Here is a 22,849-nt window from a genome sequence, read left to right as displayed (position 1 = left end):
GTCGGGTTTCGGCCAATTTTAACGTCACAGCTGATACGCGGGCGGACCTCTGGCTTATTTAGGCTTCTCCATCTTTTTATGTTTTTCAATTTAATTAAAATAACATTTTGACAGACGATGATTGCAAAACAAACGTAGTAAGACTTTTAACCTATAGCACGAGTCCGCTATAAGCACAGCCAGACACACATTTACAATGCAGCTGTTGCTTATTTAAAGCAACACTATGTAGTTTTTTTACCTTTAAATAATGTCTCTAAAATTATTTCAGTGATAGAACAACTTTTAACTGGACAAACTGTACTGTTGGTGCAACCTGAACAGCCTCCTAGCTCCTACAAGCACACTCTGAAAGTGGCGGTGGAGGGTAGGAAACACAGCCCCGCCCCTCCTCCTGCCTGCAAAAGAGTGTCTGATACCAGGCACTGTTGCGCTTTTCAACCACATGGGGGAGCTGTAAGTCATTTTTACATGGAAACTACATAGTGTTGCTTTAACAGCACCTTCAGCTCACCGGGAAAAAATATTAATGGAGGACTAGATTAAAACCTTGGATACTGCGCATAATCTATGCAAACAGCATCCAAGACATAATCTATAATACATATATATATGCATAGCGAAGTTGTAAGATAAGGCAGGTTGCATGTTTATTCGTTTCATGTTTATTTCGTTTCGTTTTGTAGCTATAGCCCTTTTCATTTTTTTATTTCTGCACCCGTTGCAGCTGCGAGCAGCAGAGCAATCTGCCTCCACTTTTTAAAAATAGTGTGTGTTGATAATAAACGTTTAAACTAACACTGTGATATGCTGAAAATATATATTTTATATAGTTGTTATTATAGGCAAGTGAAGTGTTGATTTGAGAGTTCAATTCATCAAACATGTCGTCAACTTGCTGTCGGCTGCGAACCGCTTGAACAAACAAAAATACTCCAAAATGTAAATAAAAAAAGAAATATAACTATTTTGCCATTTAAAACAAATCTGAACTGCTTTAATTGGTGCAAGAGTAGTACAGCTGTGTAAGGAATCTGTGTAAGGAGTTATTTTTTCTATTTCTGCGGATTTCTTTTGCAAAATCTATGCGGAATTTTGCAGAATAATTAAAAATGTTTTAAAACGATCTGAGAGAATGTGCGCTGTGAATATTACAAAACAATAAAATATTTTATAATTACATTTTACTAAAGGATTACCCTGAATTAAACTGGACCAACATGAACCAACAGATAATGGACAATGTGCTGTCACGACCATAGAGTTTTATATAAATTACATATATTACTGTCTACAGTGTAACATTAAAAAGAAAAGGCTTCTCATAATCAATGTAGCCTATATCAAGATAATTTCATCTGTTTAACAACACAATGTATATTTATCTTGTAAACGGATTTGAAATAATAAATAATTTTCGCATCACTTAGCAATAGAGACGATAGCGAATTCATTATCTTCTCCGCGGTAAGTTTTATTTCAAATTCAAGTTTTACATATTAAATATTAAATAGTTTGTGCTTTCTCTCATAAAAACCTCACAGCAAACAGCACAGACTTCTAAACACACGCGATGCAGTGACTATATCTGCGGTCACAGATTCCTAATGGGGATAATTAGGAATTCTATTTTCCTCTATAAGGCCTATATTTTCTTATTTTCTTTTCTTTTCTGAGCACCGGACTTGTGCTGAGTCTGACAGGACATATTGAGTGTACTGAACTTCAAATCAAATTAATCAAATATTTTCTTTATTTTTTATCAATTATTCCATAGGTTCCAGTTCTGGGCCCCCCTCTGGGCCCCACCCCACCCTGGGCCCGGGACAACAGACCCGTTTGTCCCCCCCTGTCGGCGGGCGTGTCCACGACACTGGCTCGCTGCATCCGAAAGACTTGTTGCCTCGCTCCCTCATGAGGCCATGACTTCGGAGGCATGAAGGCAGCGTGTTTGAAATATAAACAGAGAGCACCTTTGTGATAACTAATCACATATTTGAAAACTACAATAATAATTTCTCGCTAGAAATGCAATTAAAATGTGTAAAAAGTGAAAATATACATTTATTTACACTAAATTGGTGCTCCAGTCGCTTCCTTGGCCCCCATGTTATTTTTTTGAACTCGACCAGTGTTGTCATGTGGTTTTTACGTCAGTCAAGGCGGTGACAAGGGGTCACATGTATATTAACGTCATTGACAGGAGACTGCACTGCCCCGTGTCAATGTTTTGAATGGCAATTATCTCACAATTTACAAGTAGTTGAAAACATTACAGATATTGATAGTAATCAGCTGGACAAAATATATAACACTGGCCTAGTGGTTTTTGAAAATTTTACTGCAAATATTTTACAAATTGCACCTTTAAGCTTGATCAATTTAAAATCAATTTTGATGCTCTAATCTCTTAAAATCAATGAAATTTTTCCCTGTCGTGAAGTATATCCAAGTAAACGGCGCCTGAAAAAAAAAGGTAAGGCAACACTTGAATTCGTCCATCGAGAACTGATTGGACCGTTGGAAGTTGAGTCATGATGGGCCCCGCCCTCGTGACCTGAAGTAAAGACCAAAGAGATCGTGGAGGAGAGGAAAGCATTTTTGATGGGAAATTATGAGGGCAAATTAATTTTTTCAAAAAAGTCATTTGTAGAAAAATACTACAATATTAAAATAAATGTACGTTTTTAATTTCAATTTCATTTTGACATTATTCTCAGATTATGAGACTTTAGCCTGAGTTTCATAAACAAGGTCACCTTTACTGTATTAACTAATGGCATATATATTCACTTAAAGACCTTCAGTCTCAGATGAACACACACAGAGACATAAAGATAAAAGATGCTAGTTTGAGGTATGTATTTATTACTCAACCATCGTCCTCCTCTTCAAATGGTTGAACACACACTCCCATCTGTCACTTATGGCACTCAAACGTCACAGAGCATGACATGTTTGCATAAACAAACACATCTCGATCCTGAACGGTTTTGACTCTCTGATGCAGATATAAATACATATCTGCCAGATTTAGATTATGTCTGGTGATATTTTGAAAACTCATTGTGCGGTAAGTAAAAAAACTGGTGTTATTTAGTGATGCTCTGAGAAATAGCCACACTGTACCTCATAAAGTGACTGTAGATATCTTCTGTTTGCACATTTGCTCTCTGTACTGTCCATTCCGTTCTTCGATCCATAGGCTGAAAGGTGCCGTAGAATGTAAAACTGTATTTACCTGGGCATAGATGAATAATAAAAGTTCTGTACATGGTAATGGCACATCGTGAGCCTCAAACACGATTGTTTCCTCCTTCTTATGTAAACCTTGTGCATGCAAAATACTGCTGGAAAACAGGCTAATCTCACATAACCCCGACTGTGACGTTACAGTTGCGATGTACGCCCCAATATTAAATTATACATTAAATGAAGTACAAAGTTGTTACAATGTCAAAAACAAAGTTGTGACTGCTGAGTTAGCGCTATATGCTAGTTAATGCTATATGCTAGCGTAGTCTGAACTTCAACTATTGACGTTTTTTAAGCACATTGGCTGTTTCTCAATTCCAAGAACGCAAAGGATGGACTTGCGTTCTCGTGGAGATCGGTCTTGCCAGGCGACCTTGAAAGAACGAACTCAGAAGGTCGCGAGAACACAGAACCCACCAGTCAGAATTGAGATGTGGGCGATCTTCCTGTTGGTTACCTGACCTCCGCCATTGTTTTGCCGCAATGACTTCTGGGGCGTAAACCTATTTCAAAGCTCTAATCGATGAATTCTCGATATGAAGAACATATCCGGGTATTTTCATGCGTCCTCTGTACTTGCGTTCTTGAGAATTGGAATTGAAGTTCGAAGGTTAATGATGACGTAAAGCGAGGACGCAAGGACGCAAGATTGCTGAAGAACGCATATTGAAAAACAGCCATTGACTCAACAGAAGCAGGATTCAATTCTAACTAAATAACATTTGTACACAACTTTGTGTGTATTTCTCATTAATGCAATTATCTAAGTAACCAATCACATGGCAGTTGCTTCAATGCATTTAGGGGTGTGGTCCTGGTTTAGACAATCTCCTGAACTCCAAACTGAATGTAACAATGGTAAAGAAAGGTGATTTAAGCAATTTTGAGCGTGGCATGGCTGTTGGTGCCAGACGGCCGGTCTGAGTATTTCACAATCTGCAGTTACTGGGATTTTCACGCACAACCATTTCTAGGGTTTACAAAGAATGGTGTGAAAAGGGAAAAACATCCAGTATGTGGCAGTCCTGTGGGCGAAAATGCCTTGTTGATGCTAGAGGTCAGAGGAGAATGGGCTGACTGATTCAAGCTGATAAAAGAGCAACTTTGACTGAAATAACCACTAGTTACAACTGAGGTATGCAGCAAAGCATTTGTGAAGCCACAACACGCACAACCTTGAGGCGAATGGGCTACAACAGCAGAAGACCCCACCGGGTACCACTCATCTCCATTACAAATAGGAAAAAGAGGCTACAATTTGCACAAGATCACCAAAATTAGACAGTTGAAGACTGGAAAAATGTTGCCTGGTCTGATGAGTCTCGATTTCTGTTGAGACATTCAGATGGTAGAGTCAGAATTTGGCGTAAACAGAATAAGAACATGGATCGATCAGGCGTTGTTACCACTGTGCAGGCTGGTGATTGTGGTGTAATGGTGTGATGGTCAAACACAGTATTAGTATGGTGTTCCTAATAATCCTTTAGGTGAGTGTACGTACAATGATAACATTCCTGGAATGCTTCTCTGCAGATTATAGTCAAAACAGGATACAAAAGACATCACTGTTAAGTACACAAAGAAAAGTGAGGAGACAAAGATAAGATATGGACTGAATAGAACAAAACAAGCTTTTGTATAAAGATGATAAGATGATTTTGAAAATTGAATGTTTCTTAGCGCATTACATCTTTTATCCAAAGCCAGGCAATCCATGACTTTGCTAGCGTCATGCTCTACCTGTTGGGCTTCAGGAAGGCTCATTTAAGGGATTAAAAGTAAACCCTGATGGGATACTAACAGATCTATAGAATAAAAATGTGGGTTTTCATTTCAGTGTAACTCAGCAGATGGTTTGGGGTAAGAGGGTCTCAATACAATCATGCTTCAGCTTAAAGATCAGGAGGAACTCCACCATGCATTCCAACAAGGTGATAAAAATCTCCTAGGTAGTTAACTTGTCAATAACAGCTATCCAGACGTGAGAGATCGGTGGATCTAGGTGCATTTACGTGTGAATTTTACACTTTAAATTATCAGCTTCTAGTGCTGATATGCACTGAAATGCTGATAAAACGTCACCACATACCAGATGCGGCATTCGCACTGCATTATTGTGTAATGTGATATAGACACCGAGTGTGTGCGTATGTGCCTGTGACTTCAGATGTGAAGTCAATGTTTTATCCAACCGTGAGACTCAGTGTAGTGTTTTTGGAGTGAAGCGATATTACTAAGACTAACACTTCACAAATACAAGCAGTAGGAGTTATGAAATATGGGCATGTGACGGCAAACTGATGCATATTGTCAGCACAGCTGTTGGGCATGAGAAATACAGTCTACAGATTGGCACTGATTATGTTTTGTTAAACAATACTCACGTGCCACGGCGCACATGCAGTGAGCCCACTCGTGTGCCGCCCCATCCTGTGGCCAACCGAGATGGGGTAATCATCACACATCACAAAAGAAATAAAGGGAATTGTGAGAAAAGAAGGACAAGACACAGTGCTTTAATGAGAGATTGAAGAAGATACGCAGGCGGTCAAAAAAAACATAAAAGCATCACTTTTAAGATTTATGATTATAATTTACTTTCATTGCAGTCCCAGAACTCTGATGTGTGGCTTTTCAGAATGGCATCTTATGAAGCCAGGCAAACCGACAGACAGCTTTAATAGACTATTGTGTGTGAAAATCTAGTTTAGAGTTAATCAGTGCACCATTCAAACTAAGCACATCTCATAATTCTCATCTTATCTTACCCCACAAGGCTACAGTAATTTCACAAGCAAACTTTTTAAAAGCGCTTGGTATGGCTATAATATTGCATAAGAAAATGTAAGTGCTATTTGCTTATGTAAAACAATGCAATTTTGCTTTGATAATTGGTTTCTATGCTATGTGCACACTGCCAATGACCAGCAGTGGCAGAGCAACACGTGCATCAGTGACTGTTGACGACAGGAAGTGGGCGTGTCCAGCGGTGTGACAAAGTTGAGAAAAGTTGAGTTTTATGTAAAAATGAGCTACTCTCAGACAGTGTTGGGGAAAGTTACTTTTAAAAGTAATGCATTACAATATTAAGCTACTCCCCAAAAAAGTAACTAAATGCGTTACTTAAATTTTTTTCATGGAAAGTAATACTTACATTACTTTTAAGTTACTTTTGCGTTACTTTTTCTTACTTAGCTGAGGCTTGATCTCTTTCAGGCGTTGCAGGAGTGTTTTTTAAGATTGCAAAAATGTCAAGCTCTGGCCTGCCATCTCCGTTTCTGACTCAAACTGTTCAGGCGCACAGAGTATGTAATTCTACATTAATATGTTCAGTTTAATTCAGCACATTATTTTATTTTAAATTTAATTAATTAAACTGAAAAGTAACTCGCATTACTTTTTTAAAAAGTAACTGAGGTATTAATATGTACAACACTGCTCACTGTCTACCAATGGGAGTGAAGCGTGAAGGTCACTTCATTCATCTTTCATGAGTTACTGCAGTGGCTTTTTACTTAATTGTTTTTAAGTGTTACTAGGACAACAAGAATTAGAACGCCTAAAGAGGGTCGCACACCGGACGCGCAGCACAGCGTCGCGCCGAGGACAACTCTGAGGTATTATACACCAGAAGCTTAGTCAGATAGCGTCTACTTCAAAATGCAAAATATACTTTATCAGCCAATGTTAATCGTTAATGATTTGGGACAAATATGATGTTATTGAATGTTAAACTATGTAAATGGCGCTCTGTGGCATGACAGGGATTTTAAGCAACTTCCTGAGTCGTAGCTGGGTGCCACCTGTCAGCGGCGGTGTGCGTATACTCATTGAAAACAATGTGTTCGATTTTTTTAAAACAGCGCTGCGCGGTGCTGAGTGATTTCATGTGTGGGTCGGACATGGGTCAGGCATAATATCAGCAGCATGGGTCTCGCGTCAGGTATAATATTAGCAGCCTCATCTCGGGTCATTTAAAATGAATGTGTTTTTGCCGAACAATCCTGAGAAGACCCAAATTATTTGCGTGCGTGCATCAAGTCCTTTTCCAACCCCCCTCTGTTTGCCAAGAGAGCTTGTGTGATCATGTGGCTGGCAGTAGGTTGATTTTCGTTGAGCCAGACCTGTCAATCAATTTTGAATACACACTGCAGTTACCTTGGTGTCGTCGTCAAGATAACAAAGGAAAATAAACGGAGCAGCGGACCAAATTGGTTGCGAGGCCACCAGGGTTTCTTTCTGTCTCACTGGCAGACTGCACACACGTCAGTGCCGTTTACATTCAGGTACAGGTGGGTTAAAAAAATGCTATTTGGTTGGGTCGGACTCGGGTGTAAATTTTGTCGGTTTGTCCCGAGGGGCAACCTTCCGATCTCTCTGATGAAGCCAATACGGAAGTGATTTAAGCTGCAATTCATCGACTGGCCGCTTGAGGCTGGCTCCAAAAGGGAGTCAATTCCTGTAGACCACCATGTTGAAATGGCCAACTTTACAGTAGAAAATAATATGTTTACAGCCTGGTACAAAAACTGTTTTTGGTCTATATAGCAAATTTTGCCGTTCATCCCAACTGTGAGGGGGGTGAATTTTTTTGTAACTCATCCGTTTAAATTGTATTAAGGCTTAAAGTTCTGCATAATTAAGGGCGTGGCCACTTGAGTGACGAGTGAACCGTCACTGCTGTCACTGAAGTCAACCTAGGCGGGCGTGGTTTTAGCAACCAGTCACCTCAACTTCACCCACGTCCCGCCTCTTTACCCATGTTCGGATATCTGCGAGTGATGCGCGGTGATGCCAAGATGGTGACGGAAGACACTGCCTACTTTTAGCTTCAAAACAATCTTCAGAAACCTATGGGTGACGTCACGGACACTACGTCCATATTTTTTTACAGTCTATGGTTTGTCCCAGGTCAGGTTTTCCTTTAAAAAAAAATAATTTCAGGTGAGGCCGTTAAGAGGTCTAATTTTGATTGTCATAACAACTACATAAACAAATGAGTAACCATCCTCTCAGTAAAGCCAGGGTCACATTACATGATTTGAAAACTATCCAAATCACTCAGATTACGCAACAAGGTTTCTTCTCATCTGTCGTCGTCTTGTCATAGCTGGACTCTACACAACACAATGCTGAGGTGCACCACTACAAAACATTTGATAAAGAGGCGTTTTCTTACAAAAATTCACAGAAGAATTTACAACGATAATTTCATTATTTTATAAATATTCAATCAACTCGCCCTTCGATTGGTCAACATTTCTGCGTTTATACTATCTGGATTGGCTAGAATTATTTACAATTTGTCAATGTGTCGCTCACATTACAAACCACATGGCGATAATATCAAACAGGTTTGAAATATTGTTGCGTCTGTGATAGTCCTCAGGGCAACACATCGACCACTTGGAAAAATCAGTTAGAGCGCTGGAGATTCGGATAACGTTGCTGGCCTGCTCATATTTAACGAGCTTCTGCCACTGCAACAAGCATGATTTGGTCGCAATCCAAGGGTTATACAGCTAAATCCAGCCAAAAATCTCGTAGTGTGAGCTTGCCACAAATGTCAAAAGATGGGTGACGTGAAGTCCACAACTTCACTTTTATTAGTTGTTGCTCTTGAAAGTTGCTCATCATTTGCAAAAACGTGAACTATTTTCAGCTTGGTCACATAGCTGGACACGTCCACTTCCTGTTGCCAGTGCTCCCTGTTGCTTCCATTGAAATAAAAAGATTGCGTAGCTCGTCTGCTGCTAGTCGCTGGCGGTGTGTGTTGTAAGGTGTTCTGAGTGTTTCTGGGTGGTTGCTTTCTGGCCTAAGTTTCTATATTTTTATCTTTAGATATGGATTGGGCCTCTTTTTAATGTTACTCTAATTTTTGTTGTTTTACAGATTGGCAGGCTAAACCTTTATGTCAAATTGCTTAGAAATTGTATAGTTCATATGGTGGAACATTAGCCTTGCTCCGCCCTCCTACATGCTTCCGCTTAATTTTCATTTCGCTTCAGTAGTACGTCTGGGACTGCTGTGTAGAGCTTCCTTTTCTCCTGCAAATATCTGCAGGTCCAATCAGCGAACAGAGGGGGTTTCCAAGAATGATGACATCGAGGTCGTGCGTCAGTTTGAGTTGTAGTTCAGTAATGGCAGCCGAGAAAGACGTGAGAAAAGCTATTCGGTCCGTTGTTGCAAAACTGCCGAAAATACAGAAGTTAAAGCCGGAGCAAGAACAATGTTTGCCTAGTTTTGTTGGTCTGAGTATTCGGACTTGTTGTTTCCGTCCGGTTTCGGCGCATGATCACGACCACACGTTAGCGATCGCCTATGGCAGATCCTGAGCGACTCTGGACAGATCCAATAGTTTTAAACTTCAACAGAGGACCCTCCTTAATGAAGTAACGCTTTGCAATGGAGCGTGGCCAGACTCTCTGTACAAATGAAATGAATGTACGAGAGTCTGGTTGGACCAGGCTAGTGGAACATTGCTTTGAACAAAAATATTGTCTAGCTTTAATGCTTTGAATAAAATTATCTACCAAAGGCATAAATGTAAAGGTGCACATTTATCCACAGTTAAAGGTATCATTAATGCACAAACAGTGAAGCACATCATTTTTTCCACATGGTAGGCCTTGGCCAGACTACCACTGTTAGCATCACAGCGCGAATATTCTCCCTTTAACTGGAGAAACTGCTGCCCTTGGAAGTCTTGGTGCTCATAATCCACCCAGCTACGTGTAAAGACAATTCAAAGATTTTCAATAGCGTGTCTATAGAGATATACAGTTTTTGTTTTAATATTTCCCCAAATTCGTTTTTTCAAGTTTCATAACAAACATTAAGAGGCGCATGATTTGGTTTCCCGGAGAGGGTTTAGGTTAATCCAGGACTAGGCCTTATTAATATTAGGTAATTTAAGAAGTTTTTAGAAACAAACCTTACAAAAAACACTACATGTGTGCATCTCAAAACAAAACAGTTTCAACAAAATATGTTAAAAAGGTGTTTTTAAGTTAAAGCAGCTCAAACATGCATTTTTAATCTGGGACTAGGATAAGCCTGGCCAGAAAACCACCCCTGAGTCATGTTATTGATCTAACGTCTATTTTCTTTAGTTAGGCAACTTTTAAGTTAATGATTAGTTAAAAGAAGTGTTTAAGGTTATTTGGTATTTTGGGACGCATGTCACAGGGCCTTAAACAACTTTTTTCGAACTAGCAATACAATTTATTATAGGATAAATTTCACATAAAAAATAATTTTGCAAGTCATTGTTTAGAAAGACCAATTATCTTCAAAAGCATTTAATCGTGTAATTATCTTACCAAATTTCCAAGATTTTGCAATCATTAACACAGAGTGGGCGACTCACACGCCGCTCTCTATTTGGATGGAGCGAAAGTTGTCAAACCCACGCACATGGATGTTGCAGAACTCCGAGGTGAGTTCTTGACATTTCCCTTGGAAATGCTCCTGCTCGAACACGGTCACCTGACAATAACACACATGTGCATGCCACACATCGATTTTCTAAAACTTTAAATCTTTCTTTACACCCACACATCACTGTCTATTTTATTAGGTCCTCCATCTGCAGATTTCTCCTCATTATTTTTCACTGTCTGCAAAGCATTAATCTACAAAAACTTAAAATATTCATGAAAAGGAAGTATTTGTCTTGTCATTGATAATCGAACTTTGAAAACTAATGAATAGTTTGACCTTCTGTTTCTTATTCTCTTTTTCAAGACAGAACTGTACCTTGTAGCCTGGAGTCATGTCCATCCCAGATGTTAGTGTCTCTCTTCATCATTTCTGCACAAGAATAAAAGCTTTATTCAGAAACAAACATGGTCAGGTTTAGGAGCTCCAATGTTAGTGTTTTTACAGCAAAGTCAAATATACCACTGTCTACACATCTATACATTCAACAACTTACAGTTAACTCTTCAGTAGTTCAACAAGTGCAAATTTTAGTTTGTAATACTCACATTTGAAAACACCCGTGTTGCTGGTCAATACTGTCAATTCCTTTCCCGTGGTATCCTGGGAAAAGTAGAAAAGTAGATAGAAAAGTATCCATCGATGTTTGCTTCGGAATCTGGCAAGAGGCAGTAGGGCATCCGGGGAATTCTCGCCTACTCTTTTTATGAATACTGAGGATTCGAACATACATTTCTTTTCACATACTGTTTTCTCCTACTATATAGACGAATTCAGCAGTAACAACATAAACAAACGGCTTTCGTGGAACACACATAACTTCCGGTAAACTCCAATAACTTAACTACAGATCGGCTGCCGAACCTCCCATCAAATAGCGTTAATCCATGATCACCTTCTTTCCTCGTCTTTAGGTAACCGAAACATTTCTTATTTGTGACAAGGTATTTGTTAAAGAGTTCAGTTTAGCAACTCGTCACACCATTAAATAAACAGAGATTGAAAGTTAAAGGGGGCTTAAGTTAAATTAAATTTCCCCAAACTTTTTTAAGATGTCAAATAAATCTTTGGTGTCCCCAGATTACATATGTGAAATTCTAGCTCAAAATACCATATAGATAATTCATTATAGCATGTTAAAATTGCCACTTTGTAGTTGTTAAAATGTGCCGTTTTGGGTGTGTCCTTTAAAATGCAAAGAAGTTGATCTCTGCACTAAATGGCAGTGCTGTGTTTTGATAGTGCAGATTAAGGGGCGATATTATCCCCTTCTTACATCACAAGGGGAGCCAAATGATAGTAACTAAGTTACTGGGTTGATCTTTTTCACATTTTCTAGGTTGATAGAAGCACTGGGGACCCAAATATAGCACTTAAACATGGAAAAAATTTACATGATATGTCCCATTTAAGTTCCTCTCAGACGCGTCAGACCGCACAAGCGTCCGATGAGACCGTCTATAGTAAGTAGGCATTTCAAAATGCATCATTAGTATACATACATCCAAATCTCGCAAGAAATAATCTCAAATCCCTGTCATTCTCGCCCACCTTTTATGAATACTAGCATTTCGGACATACTATTTATTTGCTATTTGCATACTTTATAGTTTGGAATTATGCGGTTCTGGACGCAGCCAATTAAGAGACTCTGTAGAAAAATGATTGTGACTTCCATGTAGGGACCCGCTGTGTATTTATACACCACTGAAAATATAGTTATGTATATTAAATTGCATTTCTGTCAAGATATCCTTCTAAAATTTACACAATGCACCTTTAATAATGTTTAAGATAATAATTTTTGAAAGTGTAGCATTCATTTGCAATTCATCTTCAGTTCCAGTACAATGGGACTAAACAAGAATCCTCCATGAATCAAATGCGATTTGAGTTTATTTTTCTCCATTGACAGCCGGTCATTCCAAACGGCCAACATATCTGGAGCATCAATCCCGTCGCAGGTCTTGTGGCAACATGTGTGTTAGGATGTGTTTGTGTAAGGTCATTGAGAATAAGCACTCATTCTTTATATTCTGAATAGAGGTAAAAAATTACTGTGTTATACTTTTGTAATAACTATTATAAACTGTAGCGAAATTTAGTGTTTTTACCATTTATCAATTTATTATCAGTATACATATACATTTTACTATAGTTTACTTAGGCAGAGCCTACTAAACTACAGTATTTATTTATGTGGTAGTACGCCATTTTGCACAGTCAGCTATTGGAATTAATAAAGCTGCGAGCCACACTGACCCGCACAATGGAACGCAGGCGGCTGTATTGCAATCGGTCAGCATTGTACATCCTATGGTACACAAAGAGCGGCCTATAGAGGGAATATACAGGGATTTGACCCACTGCATAGAGATTGCAAGGATTGCTCTGCTTTTAACCTCAAAAATTACCTCTTTTAGTCTATGTGTCTGCTTTCTTGAGATTACAAAGAACGCCACTAAAGTTTGGTTAATTTAAGAAAGCCTCAATACATTAAGATTTTCATGGTTTTATGACTTTTACCTATACATCAGTGTTTCCCAATCCTGGTCCTCAAGTACCCCTTTCCAGAAAGTTTTAGATGTCTCCTTATTTAAAACACCTGATTCAACTCATCAGCCTCCTTCCAAAATGGTTAACATTTCTCCCTAACAAGTTGATGAGTTACATCAGGTGTTTTAAATAAGGAGACATCTAAAACTTTCTGGGAGGGGGTACTTGAGGACCAGGATTGCGAAACACGGCTATACATCATTAAATAATGCAATCCAAAATTGTAATTTAGGTATCCAAAATGTTCATTTTGATTCTGGTGTATATTTTGATTTTTCAATTTTGTATATACATGCAATATACCCAAGATCTTTGTTAATTTACTAGTCAAATAAGTTGTTTCTTCAGTCAATATGTTGCAATGTTGCCATGGTAACAGCTGTCACATCATGGCTGCTTCCCACATTGTAAACCCTAAAAGTTAACTCAACTTTAAAAAATCATTAACCATTTAAGTTTGAGTACTGTGAACTTAAACAAATTGAGTCATATGCAGTTATGCACTTCACACTACTTAAATATAAGTGTATAATTGCACATGACTCAAGTTCACAGTACTCAAATGTATGTGTTTTAAAACTTAAATGGTTTAAGGCAACCAGTTTCCATAAATGGTTTGAGTTAAGTCAACTGTTAGGTTTTACAGTGCACGGTACTTTCACTTTTTTGACCCATGACCTGTGACCCAGAAGTATCATGGGAAATAAACATGACTATTAATGCTCACATCATCCACATAAATAAGGGTGTTTTAAAAATGTGTGTACCGTATAAGAGAAAAATGAAACCTGTTTTAATCTCCTAACACCCGAGTTTTGGTTTGGCTTGCATTTAGATTTATTCCATCTATTTGGGGCTAGGAAGAACCAATAAATATATTAACTAAATATTTTTCTTTGAACATGAAGCAGTGAAATTGTCCATGTTTGTGTACAACAGGTTCAAATTACGTAGAATTAAGTATTATGGTGCAAACAACAAAAAATTTGATGTCCACGTATGTGGACACACAGGGTCTTAGGAGGTTAATGTAGACTCAGACAAACGGTATTAGTCAACCATGAATCTACGATCCCACATTAACTTTACCAGGATAATTTCTTTTACAGAAAGTTTTAATTGCACATTCATTTGTTGACATACAACTCAAAAAAAGCTTTTACAGTTTGCCACCTAGTTGCCACAGATTTAACACAGATATGTCTTGGGGTTTGGGTATAAAGGTGTTCTGTTACATGAAATGTAATTGAAGGATGCAAAACTTTTGTTAGTCTGGAATTTGTCTTGTAATGTCATTTTGATGCCATGGGGTTGCCAGATTTATATCCAACACTTGATGTTGTAAATGGCAGATGACACACATGAAAAAACAGGTTTGAAAAATAAAGTATACCTCTCTCTCTTTCTCTCTCTCTCTCTCTCTGTGTGTGTGTGTGTGTGTGTGTGTGTGTGTGTGTGTGTGTGTGTGTGTGTGTGTGTGTGTGTGTGTGTGTGTGTGTGTTTGATGATGGGGTGATTTCTTTTCTGTGTGTGGGGTGGTGAGCTCAGCTAGTTTGTTTCTTTGGGCCTAATCCCCTCATGCTGGACGCCAGGCTATATAAAGGACACATGTTTGCTTTCAAAACACACGCTGAGCGAAACAGACAGCGACTACTGACTAACACACAGGTAAGAGAAATCCATCTGAGAGAAAAAACACTTGATACCACATTTTTGTCTATTCAAATTGTCTATAACAAAATTCAAGCTTGTGAAGAATCTTAGAGAAAGAAAACTTTTGACACATTAGTCAGTGGCAGAAAGCAATTAAAATGTGATACTTTCGTGAGCACGGTGCGTAATCATTGTTAGGGCAGCCTGCAGACCTCTTTGTCATAACAGTATAAAAGAAAACAAGTCTTTGTTTCTGATGTGGGTTATAAAGTGAGAAACGGCCGCAGAAGGGGTTGACAATATAAGGCAAAAGTGATGAGATTTTATTGCTGAACAGAGAGTCCAATTTAAATGACTTTCTTTGCGATGATGTTTTTGTTTTTGAATCACCACATTATTATACATCTTAATAATTGCAGAATTATCCTTTTTTGGCAATGTTTACGCAAACCTCAATTACAATCCATCATATTTGTAATAAAAATGTAAAGAACAACAATAGAATGTTCTTTTATATATTTGTAAATGAGTCATATAATGATTACGTTACTTATGAGCATTGCATTTCTATGGCGCTATTGTGTAAGTTTCAAAGCGAGTGGGTGTCAACTACTCAACATTTGAGTATTCAAGGGCTATTAATGTACTCAGTATGAAAATGAAATTCAATTATTTTGCAATATTTAGCACTTGACATCACTACAGTAAATGTCCAACAATAGATGTTTAATTGAAGTAGATCACCAAATAGTCATGTTTCTCCACTCATACATGTGCCGCTCTTCTTGATCTCTCTCCCTTTCATCGTAGTCATCATGTCCTCTGGTGGAGAAAAATCCAAGTCTGCCTCCCAGCCTGATGGAAAGGCTGCTCAACAAAAAAGAACCGAGATGGGCACGGGAAACTATAGGGTAACTCACTTTTTGCTTATCATATTGCAATGTGAATATCATTTTGCATACAGTATACTCAGATGCAAGGTTACGGTGATAAGTAAAATGGGACCCTGTCTGTGAATCCAGGATAAAGTCTCATAATCTAGAGATTTGGTTTAAGTTTGATTTGAATAATTTATTTACATTAATTTATTTATTTGACATTGCCTTATAGTCAATATTAAAGATATCCGGGTTATATTTTACCTATACTTTAGGAGGTTCATACACAAAAATAAACACAATTAGAATATTTTACATCAGTTTAGTACATATTTGGCATATTTAACATGTTTGCTAAAAGCTATATGCGTGCATGATGAACTTAATAATAACTTTTAAGCAATGTCAGTTCAGTTTCCATAGAAATAGCTGTGGGTGTTTGATGTGTGCAGTTTTTTTAAACTAAGCCAAAGTGAAAACTGTCATCTGTAAAGTTGCAAAACGAGCCAAAATGACCCGATTTCCTCGTCTGTATTTCAGATGTACGTGTACGACCAGGAAAACTTTCAGGGCCGTATGATTGAGATCACCAACGAGTGCATGAACGTGTGCGAAATGGGCATGGACAGAGTGCGTTCCCTCCGCGTGGAGTGCGGCCCGTAAGTGACACTCGCCTACCCATATGAACCACTTTACAGCTATTTTGTATCGCAACTATTGGTGCACTTGTTCACTTTCTTTCTCACCTCTTGTAGTTGGGTAGGCTGGGAGCAGATGAACTTCTGTGGAGAGATGTACATCCTGGAGAAGGGCGAGTATCCCCGCTGGAACTGCTGGAGCAACTGCCACAGGAACGACTACCTGCTCTCCTTCAGACCTGTCAGAATGGTAATCACCTATTTTAATAATTCATAATTCCCATTTATTCATATACCAAGCTGGCATGTCAACGTTGATTAATCTTTGAATCAACGTCAGAGACAAGGTTGAATCAACGTTGAATTCCCTTTTCATTTTGCAAATTGAATCAACACTGATATCGCAACATTGTTTCAATGTCTTACTTTCAACATCAACTGTAAATGAACATTGAAATATGCATGAATTTGACAAATTTAATCAAAATTGATATCGTGTTTAGCATTAAATGCTGTTTCAACATTATATCAACGTTAAACAAATAACTGACATTATTTCAACCAAATTTCAACGTTGACTTTTAAGCATTTTATTAACCTTCTGCAACAGTTTTAGAATTAATTGTTTCAACGTTGTGACATAATTTCAACCAAATTTCAACGCTGAAGGTCGGTCGTGTGCCAGCTGCCTACTTTGTTTGGGTTTGATGTGACATTGTCTCATTATATCCCAGAAATGCTATCCAAAACATAGATAATTTTGTTTATGTTTATGACAGGACCCAGAGAAGCATAAGATCTGTCTGTATGAGGTCGGTGAGTTCAAAGGCCGTAAAATGGAGATTATTGATGACGATGTGCCCAGTATGTACACCTACGGGTTTACCGACCGTGTTGGTAGCATCATGGTCAGCTGTGGAACGTAAGTGCTTTACATCAATATTTGTGTGCGCAGTAGATTAAAGTGATAACATACTTAATAGATCTGGGATACAGACTTTTCAAGTCTTTGAAATGTGTGAAGAGATATGTCACACACTGAATTAATACATTTATTAAAGCTAAAATGTGCAATTTTTGTGACATTAACATGCTTTTTCCTATACTCCAACTTAATTTGGTAAGACAACTGTAATAAAAACATTCATAGGTTTATTTCCCTGGAGTGTAAATAACACTGTCGCTTTGTGGCACGGAAAATTATACACCTCACTTTTTAATTATCATCTTAGTTATGCTATCTTCAGTAGATATACTGTAGCAGACTTCCTTATGAGGAAATAACAAATACCTTCATATTAGCTAAAACTTTATATTTATAAAATAATAAACTGTGGTTGCTTTATATTATGCATTAAAGGTGCAATGTGGGTTTTTCACCTAGTGGTGAGATTGCGAATTGCAACCAACCTCAATTTCGGACCAAAATGAGCCGCTATGGTAGGTGCCACAGGACAAACATGTCGTCGTCTGAGACAATGTAGCGAAGAAACGCACTCTGTTAAGCAGTTTGTCCGTTTATGGCTACTGTAGAAACATGCCGGTGACTTCTATGTGAGGAGACCTACGGTGTATGTAGATATAAACAGCTCATTGTAAAGTAATAAAAACAATACAGTTCATTATGTAAGGTCCTTTATACACCACTGATAATATATATGTATATTTTATTGCATTTCTGTCAAAAGATCCTTCTAAAAGTTCCACACTGCACCTTTAAGTACCACAGGCTCTTTTATATCCTATCTTATTTATCTAATTGCTTTATTTTTAATATATCTATTCACCTTTCCCTGTTTTCCTTTCTAGTTGGGTGGGCTACCAGTACCCCGGTTACCGTGGCAGCCAGTACCTGCTGGAGAAGGGCGACTACCGCCACTTTAATGAGTTTGGTGCTCGCCATCCCCAGATGCAGTCGGTCAGACGCATCCGTGACATGCAGTGGCACCCGGACGGCTGCTACTCTATGGCCACCAAGTGAGGGCTTGGGAGGACGAGAAAGAGAGGGAACAGGGGGGAGAGAAAAACTGAGGGAGCAGAAGATGAAGGAGGGGGAGGGTGGAGGGCCAAGAAGGAGAGAAGGAGCGGACCACCTAGGTGAAAACGTATTGTTGTCAGAGGACTGAAATTGTAAAGACTAAAAGAGCATTTTCTTTATCAACCCTCTTAATTTACTTTATCTCACCTCATCTTCTTTCATCCCTCTTCCTCCTCTTCCTTATCCTCCATACATTTTTCCACTGTGGAAAAAGACCATCACAATGAGCCTTAACTGATACCCGAGTTGTTGAAATCAGGGATGATGATTTACGGGCGGGGCAACGGGTGGCTGGGTCGGAGAGAGGGTTTGTTTTGGCCTAAGGCAATGTAAAACCTTAATATTTCTTTTGAAACAGTAATAAAACAACTGTGACCACAAATTCGTGTTATCACTTCTCTATTCTTCAGCCTTTATTGCAACATGTAGCAGATATATTTCTTTATTTACTGTAAAAAGATGGTTTCACTTAAAAAAGTAAGTTATTGCACAGGCTAGATCAAGTTGATTCAACTTAAAAATAAAAAATTTAAAAACATTTTGTAAAACTTTTTTTTAAAAGCAAACTAATATGTAATAATAATATAATACTCCACGATAATACTAAAAAAAATCACGCCAATTTACTCATCCCCATGTCATCAGTCAAGAAGAAATTAGGTTTTTTGAGGAAAACTTAACAGGATTTTTCCCAATTTAAAGAGCCAGTAAGATGCCAATTTTAAAGGCGGTCTAAGCGAATTGACGCGTTTTAGACCATAAAACATTTTTTGTTACATAGAGCAAACATCTCCTCACTATCTGCTTGCTGCCTGTCCGCTGATCAAACTAAAATTACTGTAAAAAAAAACGCGATCTCTGTAGACAGCCCAGGCTTCACAAACGGCAATAACAACATAGTGGCCAAACCTAGCACCACAAAACAAAACAAAGTGTTCCAGCCAATAAACGACAAAAAGGATTTGGGGGTGGGGGTTTAGGCGCGTTCACGAAAGCACGGAAGGGAGGGGGAGGGGGAGGAGTTAGCTACGCTCCGTCTGTTTGAAAACAATTCAAACGTCAACAAAAACTAACGTCTCGCAGATTCGCTTAGAACGCCTTTAAGCTTCCTATCACTGTTTATAAGTCCCGGACAACAGGTTTAAATGCATGCAAGGTTAAAAAACACTGTAATTTTCTTAAAATATAAATTTAAAATGATGTGCCTAAACCGCACCTTTCAGTAGCCTACTCTACTCTGACTGGTCAACTGACAGAGTCTCTGCAAAGACCACAGATCAATGGCACAGACCAACAATAGTGCAACATGTATTGACCTTGTGCTAACATGATTTACTGAGAAGACATTATCGACATCAATACATATCATTCATCATTATTTCAAGCAATAAAAACGACGATAGAAACTAACATTTTTCAATCATTTAAGCATTTATGTAAGCTAACCGGGTCATAGCAAAACTGTAAGTGAGCATGCGCTAGCCATTTGCTAACGTGACTCTCTGACAGTAAATTAAGAGTTTAAACAACGACATCATTCATCATTAATCCAAGCAGAAAAAAACGACGATAGAAACTAACATTTTACACCCATTTAAGCAAGTATGTAGCTATAATCATACTTACAGGTTGTGGTTAGGAGACACATGTTGTTCCAAAAAACGTTTAGTATATCCCTCCTTGAAAAAGTAATTTTAACCACAGATTCTTCATATATCTTCATCCTATGGTAGTGAAAACAACACAAACTGAAAACACAGCGTGATATGATGTTGACACAGTAACTAGCTGTGGGCAGGTCATATAGTTTTCTTTTCTCCCGCGGGCAAGTGTTCGTGTGACGTGGATAAAGTCAGGCAGGAGATTCAATCCATATGACGACTCGTTTCAGCGATTCAGAGTCGACTCCCTACTTTAGAAGCCGATAACTTTATTAATCTTGCACTTTTTGGTTCAACTACTTTGCACATTGTTTACATTGATAGACAGCTTCATGACACACTGCAATACAGGTCAGTTTCGATTTTGGATCTGTGTGGCTCTTTAATAAATTTTATTGGACCTCAGCAGTTGTAACACAGTCTCACCCCATTTCGTCAATATTTGACGACACTTGACCATTCGTCATATGTTGACGTGAAGGGTATACCTTTCGCGTCATTTTTTGACGAACTGGGGACTTCAATACTATTACGTCCGTTGCATTCTCTTTCCTATTTTATTACCATTTGCACGTCGGTTTAGGGTTAGATTACGCAAAATTAAACAGTGTACGCGAAATTAAACAGTGTACGCGAAATTAAACAGTTGTCACCTGGCGTTGGGGTTAGAAACAGTTGTCACCTGGCGTTGGGGTTAGAGTTAGGTTTGGGTAGGGATGTCATTATGTAAATCTAACCCTAAACCGACGCGCAAATGGTAATAAAATAGGAAAGAGAATGCAACGGACGTAATAGTATTGAAGTCCCCAGTTCGTCAAAAAATGTATGACGAATGGTCAAGTGTCGTCAAATATTGACGAAATTTGGTGAGACTGGGTTGGCAGTTTACAGTATAAAGGCACTTATTTTGACAATACACATGATGCACATAGAATCACTTGACGTGCCTAACAGCTAATTTTGGAATTACGAACAACACACATGACGGGGTACATACATGTTGTGACGAACTTCGCATCGAGAAGTTCAAGAAATTTGCGCCCTCGAAAAAAGAAGTCACCGGCCGCCACTGGTTTCATGATGCTTTAAAGTTAAAATTAACTCAAAATTTTAAGACAATGTAACTTAGTTTTTTAAGTTGAGCCAACGTATCTGTAACAAATCTTACACATCTGTATTAAGCAGATAGGCCTAAAATGAAATTTGTTGGGATACTATTAACAGTAAGAGTAGCAAACATGACCAGTTAAAGTATTTCTTTATCTACAAAATCCCTAAATCACATCAATCCAGCCTTAACTATCTGACTGGGGCAATTTATTCACAGATTATTTTGTGAACCTGTCACATGTGTAATACAGGCTTAGTTTGCAAAGCTGTTATTTATAATGGGGCAGTACCAATTATACCAAACAGTTTAAATACAGGACTAGCACAGTATTACTCATTTAAAATGTGTTTGCCGAATAAGCTAGCAAGCCGTGAATAACGCAATATTGCATTACTCTTGCTGATAACAGCATATTGTCTATTGTGGATGCGGTGTCAATTTTTATCTCAGTGGGAATAAATAACATTAAGACATTTACAACATATTTGTTTGTCATCATCGGTAACAGAATGACTATACATTCCTGCAACACGTGACTCATGCATATTTGCATAATTCATTGCCATAAATAAAAATACACATTGAAAGCAGTTCAAGCACTATAAGTGTTTCCTGAGTATTTTGTGTTTATTTATTTAATTAAAATTATTTAATACAGATGTTGTGCTTCCTACACAAGTCTGAAACAAACACACAGTCGTAAACACTTCAAATTCCCTCCACGTCCACACAAAATGCAGCCCCTACATTGACGTCAGTCGGCCCTAGGACTAAAACACGTACACACTACACACTACACAGACACCTTGGGAAATGTAACAACTTTACATCTTAAATGTTTGATCAATCTCTCTGGCACACCTTTCATTCATACACCCCCAGAGGCAATGAAGAGGAGATGGAGAGGATGTTTGGGCCACAGACTTAGACTCATTAGAGGCAAGAAAGTTATCAGACAGCTCAGTGGGGTTCTGACGTAATTGTACCGCACTGTCACCACTAGTAGGCGCTTGTACCAATACTGTGGGTCTATCAGTAGACAAGCCCTTTTTTGTCACTCCTTGTTTTCACAGTTTCCTTAGTTTTGCTCACATTTGTATTTAAAATAACCGGTGTGTCCTATTTTTTGATAAAGAACAGGGAAATACATCTTGTGACCCTGTCTGTGAAATCCAGACTAGAGTCTCATAATCTAATTAATTTGATTTCAGGCACTGTTTTCACATTGATTTCAATCTAAGACCCAGTCCATATTAAAGTTATATTTCAAAGTTATATTTTCACAGTTCTTTACATTATTTAAGATAATTCTATAGATTCAAACTACCTGGGTTTTCACAGAGAGGGTCACCAATTCATTTTTAATTTTTATAATGCACAGTAAAAATAAACAGTAATACTGAATAAAAAAAAGATCAGTAATACTAAATCATATTTTTAACAAATAACACAAGCTAAATTAGATTTTACCACATTAATCACCTTTTCAGATCACCTGACAAAATATTTATAGTGCAATATACTCTTTTGCTACTAGATTTTCTGCTTTTCATAAGAGCAAACACTGAAAATTTATAGCATGCCTTTCTCTCTCTCTCTCTCTCTCTCTCTCTCTCTCT

The 22,849-nt window shown here is 38.1% G+C and overlaps 2 protein-coding genes across 2 annotated transcripts in view; one reads left to right on the top strand and one right to left on the bottom strand.

Annotated features, from left to right (window-relative positions):
- slc43a1b (solute carrier family 43 member 1b) overlaps nucleotides 1-22,849 on the bottom strand; it is a 131,512-nt gene that overhangs the window by 17,611 nt on the left and 91,052 nt on the right. The gene's annotated exons all lie outside the window — the stretch shown is intronic.
- On the top strand, nucleotides 14,765-18,766 carry crybb1l2 (crystallin, beta B1, like 2). Its single transcript, XM_065295857.2, has 6 exons — nucleotides 14,765-14,919; nucleotides 15,715-15,815; nucleotides 16,323-16,441; nucleotides 16,538-16,670; nucleotides 17,200-17,342; nucleotides 18,230-18,766. The coding sequence occupies exons 2-6, from the start codon at nucleotides 15,720-15,722 to the stop codon at nucleotides 18,399-18,401; spliced, it is 663 nt and encodes a 220-aa protein (XP_065151929.2). The 5' UTR covers nucleotides 14,765-14,919; nucleotides 15,715-15,719; the 3' UTR covers nucleotides 18,402-18,766.

Source organism: Paramisgurnus dabryanus, chromosome 4 (assembly GCF_030506205.2).
Source record: "Paramisgurnus dabryanus chromosome 4, PD_genome_1.1, whole genome shotgun sequence".
NCBI classification, from domain to species: domain Eukaryota; kingdom Metazoa; phylum Chordata; class Actinopteri; order Cypriniformes; family Cobitidae; genus Paramisgurnus; species Paramisgurnus dabryanus.
The sequence above is the reverse complement of the archived record's forward strand: the minus strand, read 5'-3'. Positions and strand labels throughout refer to the sequence as shown.